Source organism: Maniola hyperantus, chromosome 3, assembly GCF_902806685.2.
Source record: "Maniola hyperantus chromosome 3, iAphHyp1.2, whole genome shotgun sequence".
NCBI classification, from domain to species: Eukaryota; Metazoa; Arthropoda; class Insecta; order Lepidoptera; family Nymphalidae; genus Maniola; species Maniola hyperantus.
The window spans coordinates 11,181,792-11,204,815 of NC_048538.1; the positions used below are offsets into that span (position 1 = coordinate 11,181,792).

General features: G+C 36.0%; 2 protein-coding genes across 10 annotated transcripts in view; one reads left to right on the forward strand and one right to left on the reverse strand.

Annotated features, from left to right (window-relative positions):
- Positions 1-172: 172 nt before the first annotated feature.
- Drice (Death related ICE-like caspase) lies at positions 173-3,273 on the forward strand. The gene has a single exon (XM_034984761.2). It carries the CDS (start codon positions 356-358, stop codon positions 1,253-1,255), a length of 900 nt encoding a protein of 299 aa, XP_034840652.1. The 5' UTR covers positions 173-355; the 3' UTR covers positions 1,256-3,273.
- Positions 3,274-3,471: 198 nt separating this feature from the next.
- The window catches only part of Iml1 (GATOR complex protein Iml1), a 29,865-nt gene continuing 10,312 nt past the window's right edge, over positions 3,472-23,024 (reverse strand). For 2 of the 9 annotated variants that reach the window (XM_034984750.2, XM_034984753.2), the window contains 15 exons: positions 20,553-20,770; positions 19,229-19,440; positions 18,133-18,307; positions 17,430-17,627; positions 14,518-14,598; positions 12,526-12,611; positions 9,933-10,004; positions 9,144-9,354; positions 8,589-8,694; positions 7,596-7,817; positions 6,880-7,040; positions 6,012-6,180; positions 5,358-5,589; positions 4,442-4,541; positions 3,472-3,713 (listed from right to left, as the gene is read on the reverse strand). In XM_034984750.2, coding sequence (XP_034840641.1) covers positions 3,510-3,713; positions 4,442-4,541; positions 5,358-5,589; positions 6,012-6,180; positions 6,880-7,040; positions 7,596-7,817; positions 8,589-8,694; positions 9,144-9,354; positions 9,933-10,004; positions 12,526-12,611; positions 14,518-14,598; positions 17,430-17,627; positions 18,133-18,307; positions 19,229-19,440; positions 20,553-20,770 — 2,447 coding nt within the window. In that variant the 3' untranslated portion in view covers positions 3,472-3,509. Of the gene's footprint in view, positions 3,714-4,441; positions 4,542-5,357; positions 5,590-6,011; positions 6,181-6,879; positions 7,041-7,595; positions 7,818-8,588; positions 8,695-9,143; positions 9,355-9,932; positions 10,005-10,521; positions 10,566-12,525; positions 12,612-14,517; positions 14,599-17,429; positions 17,628-18,132; positions 18,308-19,228; positions 19,441-20,552; positions 20,771-23,024 lie in introns of all 9 variants that reach the window. The other 7 variants (XM_034984752.2, XM_069509285.1, XM_034984754.2 and 4 more) reach the window with 6 other exon arrangements.

The window sequence follows — 23,024 nt, forward strand, 5'->3', positions numbered from 1 at the left end:
GAGAACAGTGGCCCTACCGCGGTTGTTTGACAGCTACAATGTCACGATCGCAATCATCACTGACATGCTTGCCAGTGCTTGTTGTTTATCGCAAGCATGTGGAGCAGCCTTCATGATTATATTTTTTTACTCTTTGGTTTGTTTGTCTATGATTTACCTTGGTGTGCAATTCATGTGCAAATTCAATGTACTCTGTGGTGCAAATTTTGCTTTTTTGTTGATACCTATCTAAATTGTAAATTCTCGTGGTCTCGTTGAGGAAGTGGTTGTTGTCTTACTATTTTACAAAAAACTGTATTTATTTCTATAAGCTTTGTTAATCGGACATCGTAATAAATTGTTAGGACTGAAAAAAATGTCTGAAGTTCAAGACAATGGTTTTACTGAACCATCATCGGTTGAGCCAGAACAAAGACCAAACGGCGGTGGTGGTGACGAAGGTGATGCATGGGGAAGTCACGAATCTTCTTCTGTACGTCGCTATGCAAGAATGACAGTAGACAGAAACTCTGCATACTATAACATGAACCATAAAAATCGCGGCATGGCTATAATCTTCAATCATGAACATTTCGATATTCACAGTTTGAAAGCTCGAACAGGTACCAATGTTGATAGTGACAATTTGGCTCGAGTGTTGAAAGGCTTAGGATTCCGTGTGACCATTCTGGTCGACCGCAAAGCTGATGATGTGAACAAGTATCTACAGCAAATATCTGAAATGGACCATACTGACAGTGACTGCTTACTTATCGCAGTGCTGTCCCATGGAGAATTGGGAATGTTGTATGCAAAAGATACTCATTACAAGCCTGATAATCTGTTCTATCATTTCACTGCAGATAAGTGTCCAACATTGGCTGGAAAACCGAAAATTTTCTTCATACAAGCTTGCCAAGGCGATAAGTTAGATGGTGGAGTAACCCTCTCAAATAGAACGGAAACTGATGGTTTATCTAGCGCATCATATAGAATTCCCACTCATGCAGATTTTTTGGTTGCATACTCAACTGTACCTGGATATTATTCCTGGAGGAATACCACACGCGGTTCCTGGTTCATGCAGGCCCTGTGCGAGGAGCTTCGTTATTCAGGTACCGATAGAGACATCTTAACATTGCTCACGTTTGTAGCACAGAGGGTAGCACTCGACTTTGAGTCCAATACACCAGACATGCCCACTATGCACCAACAGAAACAAGTGCCATGCATTAATAGCATGCTCATCCGATTACTTGTTTTCGGAAAGAAGTAATGTAGTAGTTGAAACCAAAAGTGATAGCATTTTATTATTACTTATCATGTTTCCATCACTGCTATCTGTTTTAATATTAGGATACTGCATCCCTGTTTGTTTTGTATTTCGATTGTAAGGTAGATAACCTGCAGACATGAATTAGTATTATGTCTTCATTCATACAGTAAATAACACCTTAAAAAGAATGATATAGATTTTACTATTGAGCTCAAATTTAGATAAAAATATTAAGCAAATGCATTTTCAAGCTTTTATGTAATTCTTGTATATGTACTAAACTACTAACATTTTCTATTGTAATTAAAAGAAAACTATCTCGATAGAAAGTATGTACTTAAGGAAACTGCCAATAATATATTAGTAACCTTATTAAACATTACATGATATCCTAGTATATTGATGGCAATTTTGGTATTTACTTAGCTTGTTGATGAGATTGATATTATGTAGTAATTAATATTTTTAGGTAAATAACGTGGCAAGGTCAGGTGTCACAGAATTTTCAAGAAAATTTAAATATTTATAAGCCATCCATTTTAAATGATCTGCATGACCTGCTATTTAAAATTTATGTTAGTTTAAGTAGTTACACAAAAAACAATTTGACAAACATTATTTTTGAAATTTTCATATTCTAAAAAATCAATAACCAACTGTAAAAACTTTTACTGTAAAAAGTATCAGATGTGTTCAAATCATATAGGCCAGATGTTCTTCATTTATTTTATCTAAGTACATAAGTAAATGCAGTGCAACAGTAAGTTGTATGCCAGAAATTGGTTTTAGTAATTTTTATACATAATCAAAACTTCACTGATATCAACTACCGGCATGCAAGCTGATTTAATTTTTTTTGCAATGAACTTCACTTTAAAATTTTCGTTTGACCATTTTATGATCTATATTTTAAATACATATTTACATATCATATTAGATACAGAAAGAGATGTTATTGTAGTAGGTATACAAAAAAAATCCAGCAAAACTTTTTCTATTGTGAGCACTGAGCTCTACATATTATATGTACAAGCTTTTAATGATTTTCTTTATAATGTAAATTAATTTAATAATTTATGATAAGGTAGGTACTTGTCTATTGAATGATTTTTTTAGTTGAAATCTTTTATTGGCTTTACTCTATGTAATTATTGTAATTGTGTGGAGTATTCTATATATTCATAATCCTTTTTTAGTCAATTTTTTATATTAGTTTTAATAAAAAGTAAGTTAGACTAACAAATATCTTCTTTCTAAGAAATAAGTTTCAATTCATACAACTACTGTGTTAGATTGAAAAATGGCATTTATTTGCTGTTTTGCCTTTTTAAGAACAAAAATAGTCTTAAGAGTAAGGTGCATGAACAGTTTGCCATTCTAGTGATTTACTAAACCTAACAATGGTACTGATTCTGAGCACAACCTAATTTTAGAGTATTCGCATGCTCTTCTTACTAATGTAATATGAAAAGGACAGACACAGTTTGACAGTTTTAAATCTAATTTTTAGATGTTAAAACCCGTGATTTTAGCGCGCAGTCGCGAACCTACTGTTTAAATTTGTATTGTGCACTAAAATTTAGAGTCTTTAAATGTGAAAGTCATGTTCCGTTCCTTTTTTAGCATTGTTAAAAAGAAAAGGATGCAGATACTCTAAATTTAGTTTAGAGAAAGACAACGGAATCGGTGCCATTAAGCATTTTATTTCAGTTATTCCTTGTTTACCTCACAAAAATTGGTATGAATTAATGTATGTGATATCTGTATGACTGAATATTGGTAAGGAGGGTCAAATATCTGTGAAGAGATTTAATACTAAATTGTGGCCCCTTCAAAAATGTGCCTTGAAGACACTAAAATTTTATATGATAGTATTACACTAGCTTATTTTATCAGAAGTATATTAAACTGGATGAATCTCTTCATAGACTTTTGCAATTGCAATGCAACGAAATGACGTATTTTGCTAACAAGCCTTATTTTTGTATTTTGAGTAAGCAATAAATTCATTCAAAGTTCTGCACTCCTCTTTGTATTTCATTACCCTTTTTGGCCAGCAATGGTGAGCAGCGAATAGCTGTTCATAATTACAGCTAGTTTTGTAAAGTTTGGCAAAAAAGTAATGTAAGTTTAGAAACAGAATCTGTAGGTAAGTATACAAGAAATGCTTGTTTAAATAACAATTATAGGATATTGCCAAAAATAAAAATAAAATAGAAAGTTATAACATTTTTATTACAAATTTACAAAACATTCAACAACACTGTATCCCTGTTGCCTTTTCCCGAATTTCCCAACATTGATCCCAGAACTGACTTAATCTTTGTTCATGATTTGCACAAAAGTGCTTGAAATCCCGTAGCATTCTCATCTGAAACACTTCGTCGCCGGCCGCAGGAGCTTGCGAACCCTTCCACTTCTTGGATATCATGTGATTCCAGGACCATAAAAATCCCATCTGAAAATAGACAAAAAATTGTACACCATGATTGTGTACATGCAAAAAAAGTGAAACTTCTTTGGTAACCAAAGAAGTTCACTTTTTAATAATTAAACATCAGTACTCCTACTTATATTATAAATGCGAAGGTTTGTTTGTTTGTTCTTCAATCATGCCGCAACGGAGCAACACGATTTTTTACATGGATACATAGTTAAAAACCTGGCTACTTTTTATCCCGGAAAATCAAAGTTTCCACGGGATTTTTAATAATCTAAATCCACGCAGACAAAGTCGCGGGTATCAGCTAGTAATTCATAGCACGCCAATCGCCGGGCATGTTTTCAAACATTGGCAGGGTTCGTTTTTTATGTTAACTAAAATCTCTAGATAAATAAAATTGAAAGATTTTCATATTTAAAAATAATGATTTGGTCACTGTATTGTGCCTACATTGTGATAATTTATGTCGACTCTTATTGGTGTTTGGTATTAGAACTGTTCTTGCAACAGGAAAATACTGAAACAGCTATTTTCCCAAGAGCAACATTTTCTTTCACAACTAAGTATAGTATAAAAGTAAAATCCATCACTGACTGCATTTTTTATTTGTTTACAATAAGATCACTGATCGCAAGTTCAGCCTGGAAGTCAATCCTCAGAAGAAAGAAAATTACCCCTTCAGAAAAATAAACTCCCTCAGAAAAAAAATTTTTTTCGCGGTCTACGGAACTATAGATTGTTACCCTTCGAGTGTTATCATAACAGTCTTTATTCTTCACGTCCACGTGCCGCGTTATGTAGCCCTCGTGTGGACTGGGCGCGGCTTCTGGATGTACAGGATATCTACAAATGTTTACAAAACAAATATTAAGTAGGGTAGGTATTAGGTAACTGCCTCATTGTTCTAGACTCTAGACCAGGGGTCGGCACTCAGCAACCTTTTGAGATAGTTACGCCAAAAGTTACAATTTATACACAGTTTTTAGAGCCCCTAAAAAAATTCGTTTCAATTTATATTATAGTATTTGCTTATATACTAATGTTTAATATTTTGTTAAAAATTAACTAGGGTACGGGTGGCCACAATGAACCAAGTGGACACAGTAAATCAAGCTTTTGGTTCATTGTATATCATAGGCAAGTAAGATTTTGGTTCATTTTATATCATGGACTTCCGCAAAGTAACGCCTGCTTCTATACAACAGTAAATCACTATATAGCTAGCCGCGCTATGTTGGTTAAAATTGAGTGGGATAAATGATAAGTTTGAAGTGAAGTTTGAACCCATGACTTTATACATACTGTCTAGATAGCCAACATCTTTAGTGACATATTTTAATGTACATTCATTCGGATCATAAATCACAATGTATTGATTGATGTAGGGTAATAAGTATATAATATAATATTTCCTACAAAGGTCATTGTCTATGAGTTAAACGTTCATTGGACTTCGACGCCTAGCGGGGTTTATGCGTTAACATGAATCAAACGGTGTCTCAAAAAGGTTAACGCTGACTGAGATTTTTGGCTCGGTCATTTGTATGGGATTACGTAACAGAGAGAGCGCTATACCAACTTCTTTCCGTGGATATTGATGATAAAGTATAGTATCTGCAGTAGCATAAAAGTTTAATAAATAAATATAGAAAGCTTTACCTGCCAGCATTGACCAGTTTATTCACAGGTTTGGCCCTCAACCCTTTCTGCTCGGACTTCACAGTGGTAGGTATCAGGATGAACATGTTCCCAGTGAGGTGCACGTACAGGTGGTCGCCGACGTCGGCCGCGTGCGAGGTGCTCTCCACCGTACACTTGATGAAGCCGAAGCGACCCACTATCGCTTCTTGGAACAGGAATAGCCTCTCCAGCCATGAGTCTTCTGGGAAGCCTGAAACAACGTTTTAAGCATTAATCCATACTAATATTTTAAATGAGAAAGTGTGTCTGTCTGTTACTTTTTCACGGCCCATCTAAATCTAATCAGTCTAGTGACGAAATTTAAGTACAGAGATAGTTTGCTTCCCCAAGATTGGTATAGGTTACTTTTTATCCTGGAAAATCAAAGATATCTCACGGAATTTTTAAAAACCTAAATCCAAACGGTCAGTTCCCTGCATCATCTAGTTTCAATTAAAGCAAGCGTAGGAAATGTTATTTCAGTTGTTAACCGAAAAATGTGTAGCGGACAACAAAATCGACATCGAATGGAGAACAGTGCAAAACCACCATACTATTGTATTGCAGCGTTCGCGGGCTAGCGTGGATTAAAGACAGGCAACCATCTGATCCTATAAGGGTTTACAAGCTTACCCTCAAACAAAGCGCTTTTCCCTCTTAATAGCGGTTCTTCATTCAAAGGAACGTAAATGGGACCACGTAGAGGGTCTGATTTTTCTGTAAACGGCAACGCGAGTGGGTCGGCCGGTATGGGCACCATTTGAAGACGACATGTTTGCGCTTTGCGGAACCAGCCGATTATCTGAAAGATTACATAAAATTAAAGTTAACATGAAAGTAAAAAAGCGAATGCAGCAATAATGCGGCAAAATCAATACCCCTTAACACGTATGAAAGGTCGTTCTTATCGTAAGTTGAACTAACGACCTTTGACGACTTTAGCGCATACGTATAGGTACACTGACCTTTAAAAGGAGGTCACCTCATGGGGAGTCAACTCGTAAATCTTTTGTATATTTATATATTTCGTCGATAACGATTGTGACAGACAAACAAAGCAAGGTTTATCATCGAAAACTATTATGTTTGATAAGTTGATACATCATTAGTTTGATATCTACTCAACAAAACATCCACTTCTTATTCTACCTACTCTTTTGTTCCAAACGCAATGATTTTAGATTATTGCTTATTTGATAATTACAATTCGGCATTGAAATTCCGTATTGATTATTCCTACTAATATTGTAAATGCGGATGTATTGTTAGTTTGTCACGCCGCAACGAAGCGTCGTGGATCGATGTGATTTATGTGCATGGGTATAATTAAAAACCTGGAGTGACATAGGCCAATTTTTTCCCCGGAAAATCAAAGAGTTCCCAACGCGAACAAGTTGCGGGCATCATTTAGTAAATAATATTTGATAATGAGATGTAACAAAAAAGATCTATCCTGGAGTCGAACCTGCTATCCTCAGATTAGAGTCGTTTAAGCACTCACCAACTCGGCAACAATATTTCCACTGGCAACGGCCCACTGTATGCACATTTCATAGGCCTGGTCGGGGCGGAAGGTGGCCTGGTAACGCGCGTGGCCCCACTCTATGCGGTCGCTTTTATTGTTCACGTCTATATCTAGATGCGTGTTTTTGTACAAAGGCACTGAAATTGATACAAAATATTGAAGTGCCGTTGACTAGAATCTTCTTTGGATCACCGTTAAGCCCTTTTCGTCTTTTTGATCCATGGAACTACCTAGCTGTGATAGTGGTTAAGACGTTTGCTCCTTAATTGGAAGTCGGGTGTTCAATCTCTAACTTTTCGAAGTCATGTGTGTTTTAAGTAATTAAATATCCCTTGCTTTAACGGTGAAGGAAAACATCGTAAGGAAACCTGCATGCCTGAGAGTTCTCCATAATGTTCTCGAGGGTGTGTGTAGCCTGCCAGATTGGCACTTGGCCAGCTTAGTAGACTATAGCCAAAACCCTTCCCATTCTGAGAGGAGATCCATGCTCTGTAGTGCGCTGATCATGATGATGATAATGCATTGAACTAGTTTTAAGTAAAACTTCATAGTAGTTATTCAGATAGATATCTTCTGCAATTTGAAAATCGTCTGTAGCATACGATCGAATACAATTCTTTATCTCCTAACATATCTAAAAAATCCATTAAACCAGCCCAAAACTATTTGCAATAAACCAAAAATGTACTTACTGTCATCGCTCTCCAGTTGCATATAATTAGGATCAATATTATCACAGAGGAAGGCTGGTATACCAGACTCGTTAGTAACGGGACTCGAGCCTGATATGTCTATCGCTCCAGAAGTCGCTTCAGGAGGGAGCAACGGCGACCTGGGTCCTAGAACTTCAACTTCCATCCACTCGTTTTCGAAGCTTTGAAGGTCACCCAGGGGGGTTACGTAATCTGTTATTTCTGGACATTAAAAAAACGCGTGAGATAATCTAGTACATTACTGCACGAGACCGGGAAGTAAGCATTTATAGACGTCCTTGCCAAGGCTCGGCCGTCTAACTCACACTCAACCAGAAAGGCACTCCCGGTCCAGACATGTATAGTGCTTTTCTAAAAAATGAATTTGAGAGCAGAGGCCGAATTAGCAAAAAAAGGTTTTTTTTTTAAATTTACTTGTTTAATTTTTTCATTTATTAATCAGAAGCGTAAAGTGCACTGTTTTATTCGCCGGCTCCTTGAATATATAATTATCTACGTAGCAAAAACAGAGCATAAACTGAACTGTTTTCCATTGCCTGCCGGGTTTATTTTTTATGTATGTATCTCTTATCTTGAAGATCTTGATGAGATAAAAGTAAATACATAAATAATTACATAATTTTTTTTAATCTAAAATCTGATTATTAAAATATATTGTTACTAGCTTATGCTCGCGACTTCGTGGACTACACAAACTTCAAACCCCTTAGGAGTTGAATTTTCTAAAATCCTCTCTTAGCGGATTCCTACGTCATAATAGCTATCTGCATACCAAATTTCAGCCCAATCCGTCCATTTGAGCTGTGCGTTAATAGATCAGTCAGTCACCTTTTCCTTTTATATGTTAAGATAAAGCTATATTTTCTGTTCCAGGGTATCCTCAATCACATTATAGATGGCATGTGGTCAAACAATCTTTACGTCAAAAATTGATACAATGTTAGCTCAAAGAATGGTAAACTGTTAACCTACCCTTATTATTCTTTTGAGGCAGTATGTGGTACATATAGTACCCGGCTACGTAGCGTTTCAAAGTGTCACCTGAAGCGTGACAAATCATTTTTTCTTGTAGTAGTTTCTGGAAAAAAAAAACAATTAAAAATAGGCGGCCGAAGTAACATCGTGTGTGTATGTGTATGCATGTGCGTGCATGTGTGTGTAATAAGAGTGTTTACGTCACACAAATCAGTCATTTTATACCCTTTCCCAAGTCCTTTTGGCACCAAATGTTAAGATATCTAAAACACAACGCTTTGAAGAGAGCAAGAAGTTACAAACATTCTCAAGTTAATTAAATGATTTTTGCTGTTAATGATAGGTTAAGATTGGTCTGGTATGACTATTCTCGCGGCTTATTACCAACCTATAGAGGCTACAGACAAGCCCCTATAAGCAAGCGATTTAAGCGTCGCTGCCTGTCAAAAAAACTATAGTAGTAAAAGAAATGCAAGAAGACGTATTTGTGACTGTGACTACACTCCCAGTAGGTAAAGTCCAAAAATCACTCCTGCGCACAGAATTCCTTACCGCACAAGTTACCTGCATAATTACTGTCGCTTTTTCATACGTCATGTTCTCCATATTAGCTAGCAACCATTGAATGGCGTATATCGACACAAACGTGTGCGAGGGTAAACTGACTGTTTGTTGTAAGAAGCCAACGCCTAAACTCGGATGACGCATGCGCTCTAAGATCTCTTGTAACGTTGCATTGGCTTTTAATTTTGGCTCTATTACTCTGCAAACGAAAAAGTGTAATTAGAAATTGTATGCCCCTGCGCAGTTAAAGCGGCACCGACGCAAGCTCGGACCCAATAAGCCTCTTTTGTGGTCCGTATTCTAATAAGAAAATCAGTGAGGACTTGGAAGAGTACTTTCTCATTTTTGACCAAAAGGCCAAATACTAATTTTCATAGATATAATTTGAAGACTTTCAAACAAACTTTCAATTTATTGATGAAAATTATTTTTGATTCAAAATTCAAATTCCATATTTTTAACCCCAGCGGGTTATACTGTAAGTTGATGTGTATCAGTCAATCAAAACAAGTCTTTTTATATGAATATAGATAATATGGATTATTATTAATATCATACTAATATTATGAATGCGAAAGTATGTCTGTCTGTCTGCTAGTTTTTCACGGCCCAACAGTTTAACCGATTTTGATGAAATTTGGTACAGAGTTAGCTAACATAGGCTACTTCTTATCCCGGAAAATTAGAGAGTTCTCACGGGATTTTACAAAAGCTAAATACACGGAGACGAAGTCGCAGACATCATCTAGTATAGAATATATAAAGTATACCTCTTACCCGTCATCATACGTGTCGTCGCATTCACCAGTCTGAGATTGCGATCTCTCCAGTACGGTTTTGGAAGCAGCTCTGAAATGTTGAGAGCAACTCTTAGTGCATTGTATTTTATTATTATTTTAAACGATGATTATGAGACGTGATTAAAGGAAAAGTTATGAAGTTTGCAATTCGCTAAAGCACCTCAAGCAAAGAAAATCTATGATGCAAGAAATAAAGACGATTCGAATGTAAGATTATTTGAATGCGATATGCGAGTGACGGAAGTTACGAAAGATCAAAATTACTAACGTAACTTTATAAGTTGACGTTAACTGTGCGTAAGTCTTAGGCTGGCGTCCACTAGGCTCGCTGAGCCAAGTCGAATCGCAATAATTTGCCACCTATAGAACTACCGTCTACTATAGAACTGCGTCTCCGTGCGCAGAATAGAATTATTTGTCATACAAATTTCAATCAACGCGTTTCTGCTCGATTCGGCGCGCCTCAGGACTACTCCAGGCTTTAAAAGGAGTGAACTTTTTAAATAAAATGTAACTTCAGTCACTCTCTAAAATGTTAGATGACGAAGGCTTGACAGCTTACTTACTTGGTCCCTTGGCTAGAATTTAGTGACTTAGTAGGTGAAACTTGCTGCAATGAAACATTCAATAAGAATAAGAATAACAAGCATTTAAGAAATAAATCTGGGCAAGCTATTAGAAAAAGTCGGGAAGCAAACTGTTATAAAACTTATTGAAGTTTGAAATAGAGTAAGAACAATTTTCTATTAAAAATAGGGTAAACAAATAAACAAAACATTATTTTATTCAAGGCATAAAAATAAAGGTATGTATATTGTGCAACATATAAAGGTAAAACTTACAAGGCCATGGATGGACGAACCTTTGGCATATTTCATTTTTTTCACTTTTCATTATTAAGCTCATTCATTTCATTATTAATAACGTTTAAACGCTTTAAATCAAATTTCAAATATCATTTAAAGGTACGTCATCCATGGCAAGTATTTGCTGAAAGCCGTAGGTAAAGGTTTCAATAAGTTTAGTGCTCTAGTGTAACTACAAGTAAACGTGAGGTAAATCTGTAGTTTAGTATGGACGGGTAAACATTGTGATTTGTCTCCATATAATTTTGGCAGATTAATGTAACTCGAGTGTTCCGTATTCGAGCATGAAAACTTAAATTCAGGGAAAACAACCCTGCTGAAACTTTTTGAAATTGTGACATACACATCTCTCGTTCAAAATTGTTTATAATGCATACATTTTTGCTCTATGTGTCACCCGTTATGCCAAAAGTTGACACATGACAAAAATGGCAAGTGTGTTCTCAAAATGTATCCACCATCGTTTTTATCAACCCTAATAAGTAAAGTGATCTGACGATACTTATTCACTTCAGTAAAATCCCCAAACTACAAAACCGATTAAACAACAACAAAATATGACACAAAATAAAGCATAAATACTATAGCGAGAAACTTGTACTTCATATAATATGGAGCCTAATGAATGACCAATGTGAATGGTAAATGTTACTGAGTGAACAAATGATTGGTTCTAAGAATGAACCTTAAAAAGCGTCAAACCATGCCCAAAAGCAAGCCAATGTGTTATCAATAAAATGTAAATAGTGAGAAAACTTAGATGTCTTTAGTAATTCCTATTTTTAGGGAACTTAATTAAATACAAAATCGAATACACAATCACACTTTTAAGAGAATATTGCAGTAGAAAAAACTGTTTGCATATTCGACCAATGTGAATTAATAATTATTATGAATAGACTATGCAATACAAATAGGTTAAGAATTTTTTACTTCCTTTAGAACATGTGAAAGTCAACCAAAATTCTTTTAACATTTTATTATACTCTTACGACCGGTTGCAAATCAGGAGTTTAAAGTAAGGTTACCGTTAAAGATAGATCACCAAATTCTTTGGAGTTGAGTTGTAAAAGTTAGCCCATCCTAACACGTAACCAAATAAATCAGGTTTACACTCTGACACAACCGATCGTGTTGTCACACATTTCAAACTTAACCATGGAATTGGAGGTGCGAATACTGACTTGTGCATTGTGCAACCCATTTTTCTTGTATTTTGGTGGTCAAATCTGACTTAGTTTAACGATACTTTAAGCTAGGCGTGTTATTTAACCGCTCCTGCACACCCGGCCTTAAACATCTGATGTGCATTTTGTTCCAAGAGTAATTGAAAGGTTTGAAAACTGTTAAAGGCTTCCGAGACGATCAAGCGGCTTGACGTCAAGCACGTAGATTATTGCTTGAGCTAAGTATTTTGATCATTTATAAAGTTTGCTTGATGCTTGAACCAAGCATTTACGTGCTTGACGCGTGTTTGATGCGATTTTATATTTTTGCTTGACGTGACGTTCGGATAGTAAGACACTTTTCTCACATCTCCGACTAGGAGATGTAAGAAAAGTGCTTGTTCAAGCCGTTTGACGGGCGCATCAAGCAAAACAAAACTACGTACTTGACGTCAAGCGGGTTGACCGTCTTGGAAGCTGTTAAAGTTCTATTTGGATTGCCTAGTCCAACTAGGATCGTGTATACAATGGTACTGACATGGCTTCGACCCGAAGCCGCGGGCGGTCGGGCAGGCGTGTGCTGCCGACGCGCTCTCTGAACGGAGAGTTGGACACGCCTCCCTGCTACACCACACAACACGCACGTTAACTTACAATCACTACCTAGTTACATTACAACACTTAGTACGATACTACTGTATATCAGAACAAAACAAAAGGTCTTTATAAAAATTGTAGATTAGCGCTTGGCTGCAATCAGAACTACTGGCAAGTGATGACGCTGCTTAAGAAGTAGTGCGCTTGCCTAGCCGATGCCTATCGACTCTTAACTTAAAGTGGAGGGGAAAACTGATGCCGGATTTTTTTTCTGTAACAAAGATCTGGCCTAATAATAATTTCTCTATGGACAAGTGATTTCATTTTATTTATTTCACTAATGTTTCGTAATGTTAGGTCCTTAGAATATAATATATATATATAATATACTGTACAACAGATAAATGCAAGAACTATTGTACAACAGACAATAATACAAGATGCCTAAGAATGATCACATAAACAGGGGGAAGAGGAAAGCAAATGCATATCATACAGGTTTAAAATCACGAGTTTTGTTGCGGAACATTATGTTTATTTATAAAAGGAAAGGCATTTGTTGCTATTGGGTCTTATTCTGTAAAAACCAAACGTTGCAAAATAGATAAAATAAATATGTAGACTGAAACTTCAAAAACTGAATTTTCAAAAATAAAATGGGAAAATAGCAATCGATTTTTGGACGCTACATAATATTGGACTATCTAATATTATTTGACCAAATCATTGTAGGTGCAAAATAATTTTATTTCCAGAACCTAATATTTTTCGTACACTCTGGAGATATGAGCGTGCCAAAGAAACGATCGCCATGTTTATGAATATAATAGAAATAATCACTAAATAAACAAAATAAGCTAGCCAACATAATTACAGAATGTAGTGCAATTCGTGCATTATTTATCCACTTTTATAAGCAGTGCTTTTATATACGCAAAAGCATTCGTTTAAATACACTTAGGAACTAACATGTTAAGTATATTTAATGTGATATCAACTCAATGTTGCTTGCTACGTTTCGTTTGCAAAAACTTGTTAAACCTCAAAGAGCACTATCTACAATACCACTGTTATTTCTAATAATCGAAGAAATGCATTAATTAACGTGAGTTTTAGAATGTTATAATTAGTTTTCAACCTTAAAGCAAAAATATCTGTACTAATTGGTATATCAGTTTAGTTTTTAAATATTTTATATGCCCTACTCATCTATTCTAAACGTCGCAAATAAATATATCGAATGCTGCGAAACATTTTCAATAAAAAAAAAGAAAAACAAAAAGAAACGAAGCTCAAATTTTTTAAAACAAAAACTCTGTGTAACTGAAAACACTAAAAATTCTATAAATCAATGATGGATTAGAATTAAAAATTAACCTAACACAACGTATTCGAGACCCTAATGATGTAGTTATGTTTAATCAATATTTGGTACATGACACTAATTGGCTTGAATTTATGTTTAGGTTTGCGATGTTAAAACATTTTGAAAATAGGTATGAATACTTTTTTCATGTACATACATACTGCACGTGAATTTCGACATTTCTAGAACAAACTGCAATTTGCTGAGACATAATTTCTTTACAAAGCTATTGTTTATTTCTGAGGCTTATATCTTCAATACATGATGTATAAAAATGATTTTTTAAAATTCCCAGCGAATATTATAGGTACAGTAACCGATAAAAAAGATGACACATTAAACTTAAGAAAAAAATTGAGCGTCGCTCTGTCATTCATATGTTACGCTTTGTCGGTCTCAACGACAAAGACAACGCTCTACCAAACTGATATTTCTTTCTAAAGTTCGACGTATATAATCTTTCCTGCCGGGTACAGCTGTGATATTATGATCGCTGCGAAGTTCAAGCCTAGATCAATCGATAATCGTCTTTATAGTGAAGATGGTAAACGCAAGAATCCCGTGTACCTGCGCGTTCCGCGTGAGGATGGAGGTGGAGTGCCGCCGCCTCGTGAGCGCCGGGTCCGACGCGCCGCACGCTCCCGCCACCTGGAGCATCCGTGCTGTATTCCTAACCCCATCCCACTCTAACCCACGAACCCAGAAGACCGGCCCTACCCTTAACCATTATTGAATTTAGTGTAAATGTTCAAACTAACGTGACTTTGGTGTGGCCGTCAATCTGTCATTTAGATTCGTCAACTTCATACAAAATTGATCGGTTTCATCACAAAAAAAATTGAATTGTGGTCATGAACTAATAATTAGTATTTTCAATTTTCGAAGTAAGATAACTATATTAAGTGGGGTATCATGTGAAAGGTCTTCACTTGTGCATTCTAAAACAGTTTTTTATTTATTTTTATGCATCATAGTTTTTGAATTATCGTGCAAAATGTCGAAAAAATACGACTGTAGTACGGAACCCTCGTAGCGCGAGCCTGGCTCGCACTTGGTCGGTTTTTTTAATTGAAATCTTAGACTGATCGTTTCGGCCAAGTGTTGAACTAGTTTGTGTCCTTTTTTGGACAATTGTGTCAGTTATACTTAATTTTTAAAAGAACTGTGCTACTGTTTTTCCCTACAAAAAATTATGATGCAATATAAAACACAGCAATGCTCGAAATACTGAAAACTGAATTATTTTAAACAAGTTGACTATTGATTCTGAAACAAACAAGTATAGGTGTAGGGCCGGTTGACTTGTCTTAAAGTGTTGCCTCCGGTAGACCGGACACTCAACAAATAATTGGTGGCCCGTGCTCATGAGGCATATTGTTGCAAAACATTTACTACCGAAGACTGTAGAACAACTATTTTATGTACAGTTTTATAGATTGTTAAAACACGTAGCAGAGCTTTTTAATAAAATATTATTGAACATACATGCAGTTGTACTCAAACAGGAAAGTATTATCGTAATGTCATCTAATAAATAAATAGGCAGGAACACATGCATGTGATATTGTTCTGCAAACAAAATTCATTGTAAAAGAATGAATCTCAAAAACACTATCTAAATGATTTTATCCATTCATCATCATTTTGATATAAGTATTATATTCTATAAAAATATAATAGATTTGATTCTACACGAAAAGTCTACAACATGCAACATGCCTTTAAAGATTTGTGACTAAAGACATAATATTTTCATGTTTGAGTCCAGTTAATAAAAATTAAAATATACATTATTATTGAAACTGATATAACATGGCATATTAACATTGAACCATCTGTCTGTAAAACAGGAAACTTTTAGCAAAACAAGAATATAAATAATTAATATTATGACCGAAAGAAAAAGACTGTTTGTAATTTGTTTTAAATATGACTTTTTTTTAGTCTATCAATCCGCACATGGCCAGCGTGGTAGACTATGGCCAAAACCCTTCTCACTCTGAGAGGAGACCCGTGCTTTGTTGTGAGCCGACGATAGTTGATCATGATGAAACTCAAAATTCTTGTTGAAAGATTTTAGTTATCTATTTGAGGAAAATGTTTTACGGAAATAAACAGAACAGGGTATAGAAGCTTTTCCATTAGTTTACAATTTACATGCATACATCAAGATTTAACATAAATAATCAAACTACCATCACATTAATCATTTTTACCGGTTTCACAGACGAACAGTGTCAATGTTAAAAAGGGCATTTTGATGTTGAACGCACATTACGCACGCACTTTACGCACCGCAAGCTATTTTTTTTTGAGTTCTGGATATGCAAATGACGTCATCAGTCGGCAGAAGGTTTGCTGGTGCTGACCAAATCCGAATTTTACGGTCGACGCGTGCTGTCTGCTGATAAGTGAAGACTAGGACCTGTTATCTTGTCACATTCAAAAACGTCAACACTTAAGTACGTATAGAACAAAATTACACACCTTGGAATCAAGTGGCGTTTAAATATAAATAATAACTGATTTGTTCGTTGTTTTTTGTTTTTGAAGTTATAGTACAATGGTAAGTTGCAGTATACTAGGCTACAATAGCCGAAGCGAACGTTAAATAGATGGAATAACATTTCACAAGTAAGTACCTCTGCTTGAGAAAGAGGGGCTCAGGGGGCCACGCTAGTTACATATCTGGTATATCTGTGGCATTTTTAGTAATAAAAAATGAAGCGCGTCCAGCTTATGTCGTAATGTGCGATCAGCTTAAGACACAGTTTACTAAGACTTGTGCATCTAAGGACCATGCAGTGCTACATTTTCTACATACTGGGCAGTCGAGTGCAAATAACTATCATGCTTACTTTGTTAGACGTGGATCTAAGTACAGTTGAATATTTACATTTTTATAGACACTAAATTATAAAGGATATCTTTAAAAACACACTAATAAAGGCTTGGAAGGACACAAAGTGTGACGCACACGATACGTGTTTTAACAGGTCAAATGCAGTTCTTATAACCACAATAACATCAGCTTAAAATAGACCTTTAGGTTTAAAATAGACATTTAGGTCTAAAAGGAAAAAGACTATTTTAAATGCTCTTCAGAACATTGATTTGAATCACAAATTCAGTACCACCGTTTTTAATTTTGCACCGCTTCCGTCTGGAGGAGCGCTGGCTGTTGATTTATAGACAAACTTGAGCTTAAAAACAAAACAGTTAAGGTGTATTTTACTTCAACGCTTAAGTGCTTTTATGCTCGAATTCTATCAAAGTTGGTCTCGCCAACTTTGATAGAATTTTATAGAAATCTTATATTTTGATAGAAATCTTGTACTAAGCTTACAGAGTATGTAAAAATCGTATGACATGACTTTCTGACGTGCTGTAGCCGTCGCACTTTGTCTGTCCCGGCCTTAAGACGTATTATACTATGTTTGTTTAAAGTATCGAATTTTACGGTTAATTTAAATACTTACCCTCTGCCTGTTGGGTCTTTTGACCTTGTTGAAGTAGGCTTCGGTCATCTTGAGGAATCCTTCGGTGAGATGGTCGAGGTCGTGCCGAGTGGGCGTGGGGTAGATGTCACAGTGCGTGGACTCGTCTTCGAGGATCGTCTTTGTTGCTGGGTTGTACAGCGGCAGGAGGAGGGTACGGAAACGCCAGTATTTGAGGGCCTGAAATCCATACTAATATCACAGTATCAAGAGGGACATAGTAGTCTGACGCCTTTTATCTCGTGGTAAATGATCACGACGACCCTTGAACATAGGGCCCTAACACGTAAGCCAGTTCGGGTCGCCCCTTCATCCTACACAATTGCTCTGTCTAGAGTCTAGACAGCTTCATCTACCTCTGTATGTGTCTTTATTCTGTGCTAACATTATACGGCCCATGCTTTTAAGAATACATACTTTAATTTTATACTTTTCTTTTTTGTCCTGGCAATCCTGTGGGGTCACAGAGTCGAGACGGTGAAGGGATTATAACGATCGGCATATAAAGTCGGCAGAACAATATAATTAATTTTGAAAAGTAGTGAATCAGGCGTTCGGGTATGCAGGTTCTTTGGCCGTAAGGCTCGTCTCAAATATCTGGGCACTGAGGTTTTATTAAACCAAACTGTGGGCAATATACTTTATCCTTAGCATAATAGACTTTTAAATAAATGACTGAACGAACTTCAACGAGAGTGAAATCGGTATCTCCTCGGGTACAAATGTAGTGGTCCATGTAGTTCCAGTTGTAGTTCTCCAACTTCTCCGTAGTAAAGGACACCCACGAAACCTCGTACGTGTCGTGGTTTGGCGCGTGGAACCGATATCTGTAGTGGATGTTGAATGGAGGATATGGATGCCTGAAAATAAATAATGTCAAGTCAATGTACTAGCTATCAATAAGTTTCAAGACCACATGTCTGGGCCAATATTGACTTGAATAGGGAAAAATATTGGTCTATTTTTCAATAAAGCAATACTCAAAAAAGATTCTGTCAGAGGAGATTCGCATGGACTTTTCTGACTGTACTGACTGTACATAGATATCTCTTGAATTTTTCAAGGCATCTGGCCAAGTAATTGGTCGCTGCATTGACCTATAAGCTGGAGAGCTATTACTTTCAGAAAACTCTGGGGGAAAAATAAAATGGGGATCCACACTGCCAATTTATCCCAATAAGTGGCGCATAAGCGAACCCGCCATAGAGGTGGTATCATCTGTGGAACCGACTAGAGCTGTCAAACGTCTTAATTAAAAAAAAAAAGTCATGTAAGAAACCTCCTTAATCTAAGTAATAAACTATGAAGATGACAGCTTGCATTGGCCCGACCGCTTGTGGCGCTCTCTGAGATCAGTTTTGCCTGTGGATCCCCATCGATCACTACCATTTGGTGAAAAATGATACCAGAATACTTAATTGTACCTTACAAATTACAGGGACAGAAGGATCACTCGCAAATACTCTAAAAGAAATACGCATTTCGTAATAGCAAATCTTTTTTCAAAATTAAATTTGGTTCACACAATGCTGCAGCCTAATAATTAAAAAACGCCTTTCTTTTTATCGCGTAAACTCTTAGTTTTCTCTCTCCCTCTCTTTCTTATGAGATAAGGTTTACGCAAGAGATACGAGTAAAAATATTTTTTGGATCAAGTGAGCTCGGCCTGATAATAGTGACCACACATTATGGACTGTATGTATATCATCATTGGTTGCTTTGATTGGCTTTCTGTTAAGAAGTCACCTAGAGATAAGAAACCAGCAAAAATGCAATCTTACCTCGGTCTGTATCGCGTGACGGTGATCGTGGAGCCTACAAGCGTCAGTTTGTGGAAGATTCTACCAATAGACAGCAGGTAGATCTTTGTTGGTGCTGAATTGGCCGTCTTGTTACTCTGGGGAGCTACTTTTGAAGGCGGCGGCGTATGAGTCGACGGAAATTGAGATTCTATCACCTCATTTTCACTTATGCCCACTATAAGTTGAAAGCCCTGTAAGATTTTTTTTTAATTTTATTTATTAGACACACATAACAGATTATGACCAATGATAAATAGTAAATTAAGTTATTTGACGATTCAAAAGCACTTGTAAACGTTTACTTGAATAAAAATGTATGCTATTCTATTGTATTCTCAATAAAAATAAAGTAATACTCATGAATTATAAAAACTAGCCACTTTCAAAAAAGTGTGTACAGAAGCAGTAATAATATAAGTAACAGATATGTCACTATTGGGTATTTTCCTACTTTTGAATTTGATAAATATTATTACTTTATTATAAACTAGGATAAAAATAATGACGTAAGCTAAAAAAAATATTAAAATCCAACAAAGATTTACAAAGTTACAGGCATTTTAATTTTGGAGTGGGAGGGTCTTCTATCCCTTTCTCGAAAAACGAAAATTTGTATGAAACCGCACGAAGCTACTATGGCACTAGTAAGGTGTGACTTCAAAATGCTATATCGCTATCTCTGTCTAATCAGAAATATTTACCCTGTCGTGGACTATAGTTGAAGTTCAAATAGCAATCGCTCAGTGTCCTTACGCCAGAATAAAGCACATTGTCTTTTCTAGTACATTACAAACTTTATACCTATTAATATCTGGTTAAGCATCAGGCACTTCCATGAACGAAGAAGAAATTAACCATTTCGCTAGACCCCCGAAGAAAATCGGTGTAAAAACTAAGAAAATCGTATTCATCGTAATTGTGATCGGTAACAAATTTTGGCCCTTGATTGGCTGTGAAAAAATATGAACAGCGAATTCAACTAAACAGGGCACAGAATTTGATTTCGATTACGATGAATAAGTTTTTATTACACAATCGGAGAGGGGCTGAAAATATAATATTACTAGCTGCCCCGGCGAACTTCGTATCGCCTAAAATTCGATTCTTTTTCAGGCAATTTTTTAATTTTTTCTCTCTGTAAGAACCATCCTCGTACTTCAAGGAATATTATAAAAAAGAATTAGCGAAATCGGTTCAGCTGTTCTCGAGATTTGCGATCAACAACACATTCAGCGATTCATTTTTATATAGAGATATGGAAGCAGAATAAATTTTTCAAACGCACAATAAAATAAATACGTACCTGCGCTAATCGCTGTGATACCAGCTCCTTAAAGACTTCCATAGTCGTAAGAGGTTCCTTATAGATGGCTCTATTTCGCGCAAAGTCTGCATTCACATCGTCTGGCAGAAGATTGTAGTCCGACACTAAGTAATCGTTTTGTAGCGACCGTTTGTCGGGGAAGTAATCAGTTGTGATCGGCAGACACGCCGGGATTGTCAATGACTTCCAGTCCACACCTGAATAGTTTATTATATTTTTATTGCTATAGAATGTTAGTAATTACGAATGTAAAAACACAAAAAAAAAACATACAGTCGAATTGAGAACCTCCTCCTTTATTTGAAGTCGGTTAAAAATATTTATGTATGTGTATTGTGTATGTTAATGGTTTTTTTCATTATCTTAATTTTATGGGCTACTAGCTGATGCCCGTGACTTAGTACGCGTGATTTAGATTTTCAAAAATCACATGGAAACTCTTTGATTTTCTGGGATAAAAAGTAGCCTATGTCACTTTTCAGGTCTTCAACTATATCCATGCAAAAAATCAGATCAATCCGTTGCTCCGTTGCGGCGTGATTGAAGGACAAACCAATAAACCAACAAACAAACACACTTTCGCATTTATAATATGGGTAGTGATTAAACTCGGTATTATATACAGAAGTGGCGAGAGACGGTGGCATGATGCGAAATCATATTATCCTCCATTAGCGTCAAACCGAACTTTCGACTTCAGCCAGATTCGGCCAAAAAAAAACTACTAAAAAGACTAGAAGATTTGCCAAATGCTATAAGCTTTCGTAAAATTCGCCCGAGCTCGAAACATTTGCCAAACGGTATCCATTATGCCACACAATAATGGACTTCTATGGAGGAAAGTAGTATCCGAACGTTCATCTCTTCCACTCGCTATTTCTGTACAAGTCGCATTCAATGGGAAAAATATACTTCTCAAACGTGATATTTAGAAATTAGAATTACACTACTTAGACTCGAAGCGGTGCGATATTATACTAAAGTATTGGTATCGATTTGCTTCTGGTTTCAAAAGTATGTTTCCGTCTTGTTGGTCAATAACAGAAAATTAAAGTTAAGAATCATTGCGATTCGTTATTTTAATTTTCAATGCTGCCGAAGAGTCAATAGCAGTAGATTTGTAGTTTTACTATTTGATGAAATATACACGACGAAATGATCAAGCAATATTTTATTAGACTTAGAAAAATTTAAATAGACTTAGGTACTACAAAAAAAACCTGCTATTGACTAGGCGACTTTTACATTCACATAAAAATCTTGGAAAGTATTAAAACAGTAACAATAATTGTATGGCAAAGCTTATTAGTGACATGGTAATAAATACGTATACTCCGCGACAGGTCGAGATGACAATCAGGGACGGAAGGCCGCACATACGCGCACAGCCCTCGCGCTAACCCGGTGCGGGCGAGCGCGGGTGACGTGCGGGTGCGCGGAGCGTCCCCTTGCCTCATACCCCGATTGCCATCTCGACCTGTCGCACACTATATAATTGTTAGTTACAATCGAATGCCGCCGAAATAAGGCCCAAAGCGTTGTTTCAACTAGTTGCTTTAATTTGCGTTAGTATGTTGACTTGGTGTCGCATGCACTGTTTATAAATACATATAATTTTTACTAAGATAATTTTACGGTAATCCTTTTTTGCACGTGGCTATAAGCACATGTTTAATTTTGTTTATTAGTACATGATTTTAAAACAAATCACAAAATTGAGTAAGGCAGGGCGTCAAACACAAAGGTTCTGCTAACAAACCTTCGGCCAGAATTGGCCGAAGTTTTGTCCACAATAGAATTTTTCTAGCAAACGCCAAAATTGAACGAGCTGCAAATGCGCGAGAACTCAATAGAAAAGACGACGCGCGGAGGGCAGGGGTCACAATGGGGTGTAGGATCACATGGGACAATTAAAGAAATATTAATTTTCATATACAATACACAGATAAGTCTTTTTTCACTACTAAAATTTGCCTTGTTTTAATTACTCAACGTTGTGATTTTAGACATAAAACAAAGTAACCCAAGTATTTCAAATGAGATTACGACTTACACTGTTTTACCTCAAAAAAGTTTCATTATTATTAAATTCGACTATCCCATAAAACTTGTTTAACGTTAGTTTAATTAAACCTTACCTAAAGTTTTTGTGGTAAGTTTATAAAACAAAAATATTTTTATCATATCAATTCGTGGGATTTTCTCAGTGAAGACTTAATTTTTCAACACTTCTAGAATTACTATTGTGTAAGGTTTATAGAATTGAAAGTTATTATAAGTTACCTTGATTTATATACTTTTTGAAGGTGTAAATTGGATTTGCTACGGAAATTCTAAAAAGCGAAATATATACTTTTAACAACCCCCAGAAATAATATTATTTAATAGTAAATCAGATTTATATAAAGGGAATGGCAACTACGTGATGCAAATCCATTGAAAGGGATATCA

What these genes read in the sequence shown, in the direction of transcription:
- Drice (XM_034984761.2), top strand. Translation starts at nt 356, where the DNA reads ATGTCTGAAGTTCAAGACAATGGTTTTACTGAACCATCATCGGTTGAG.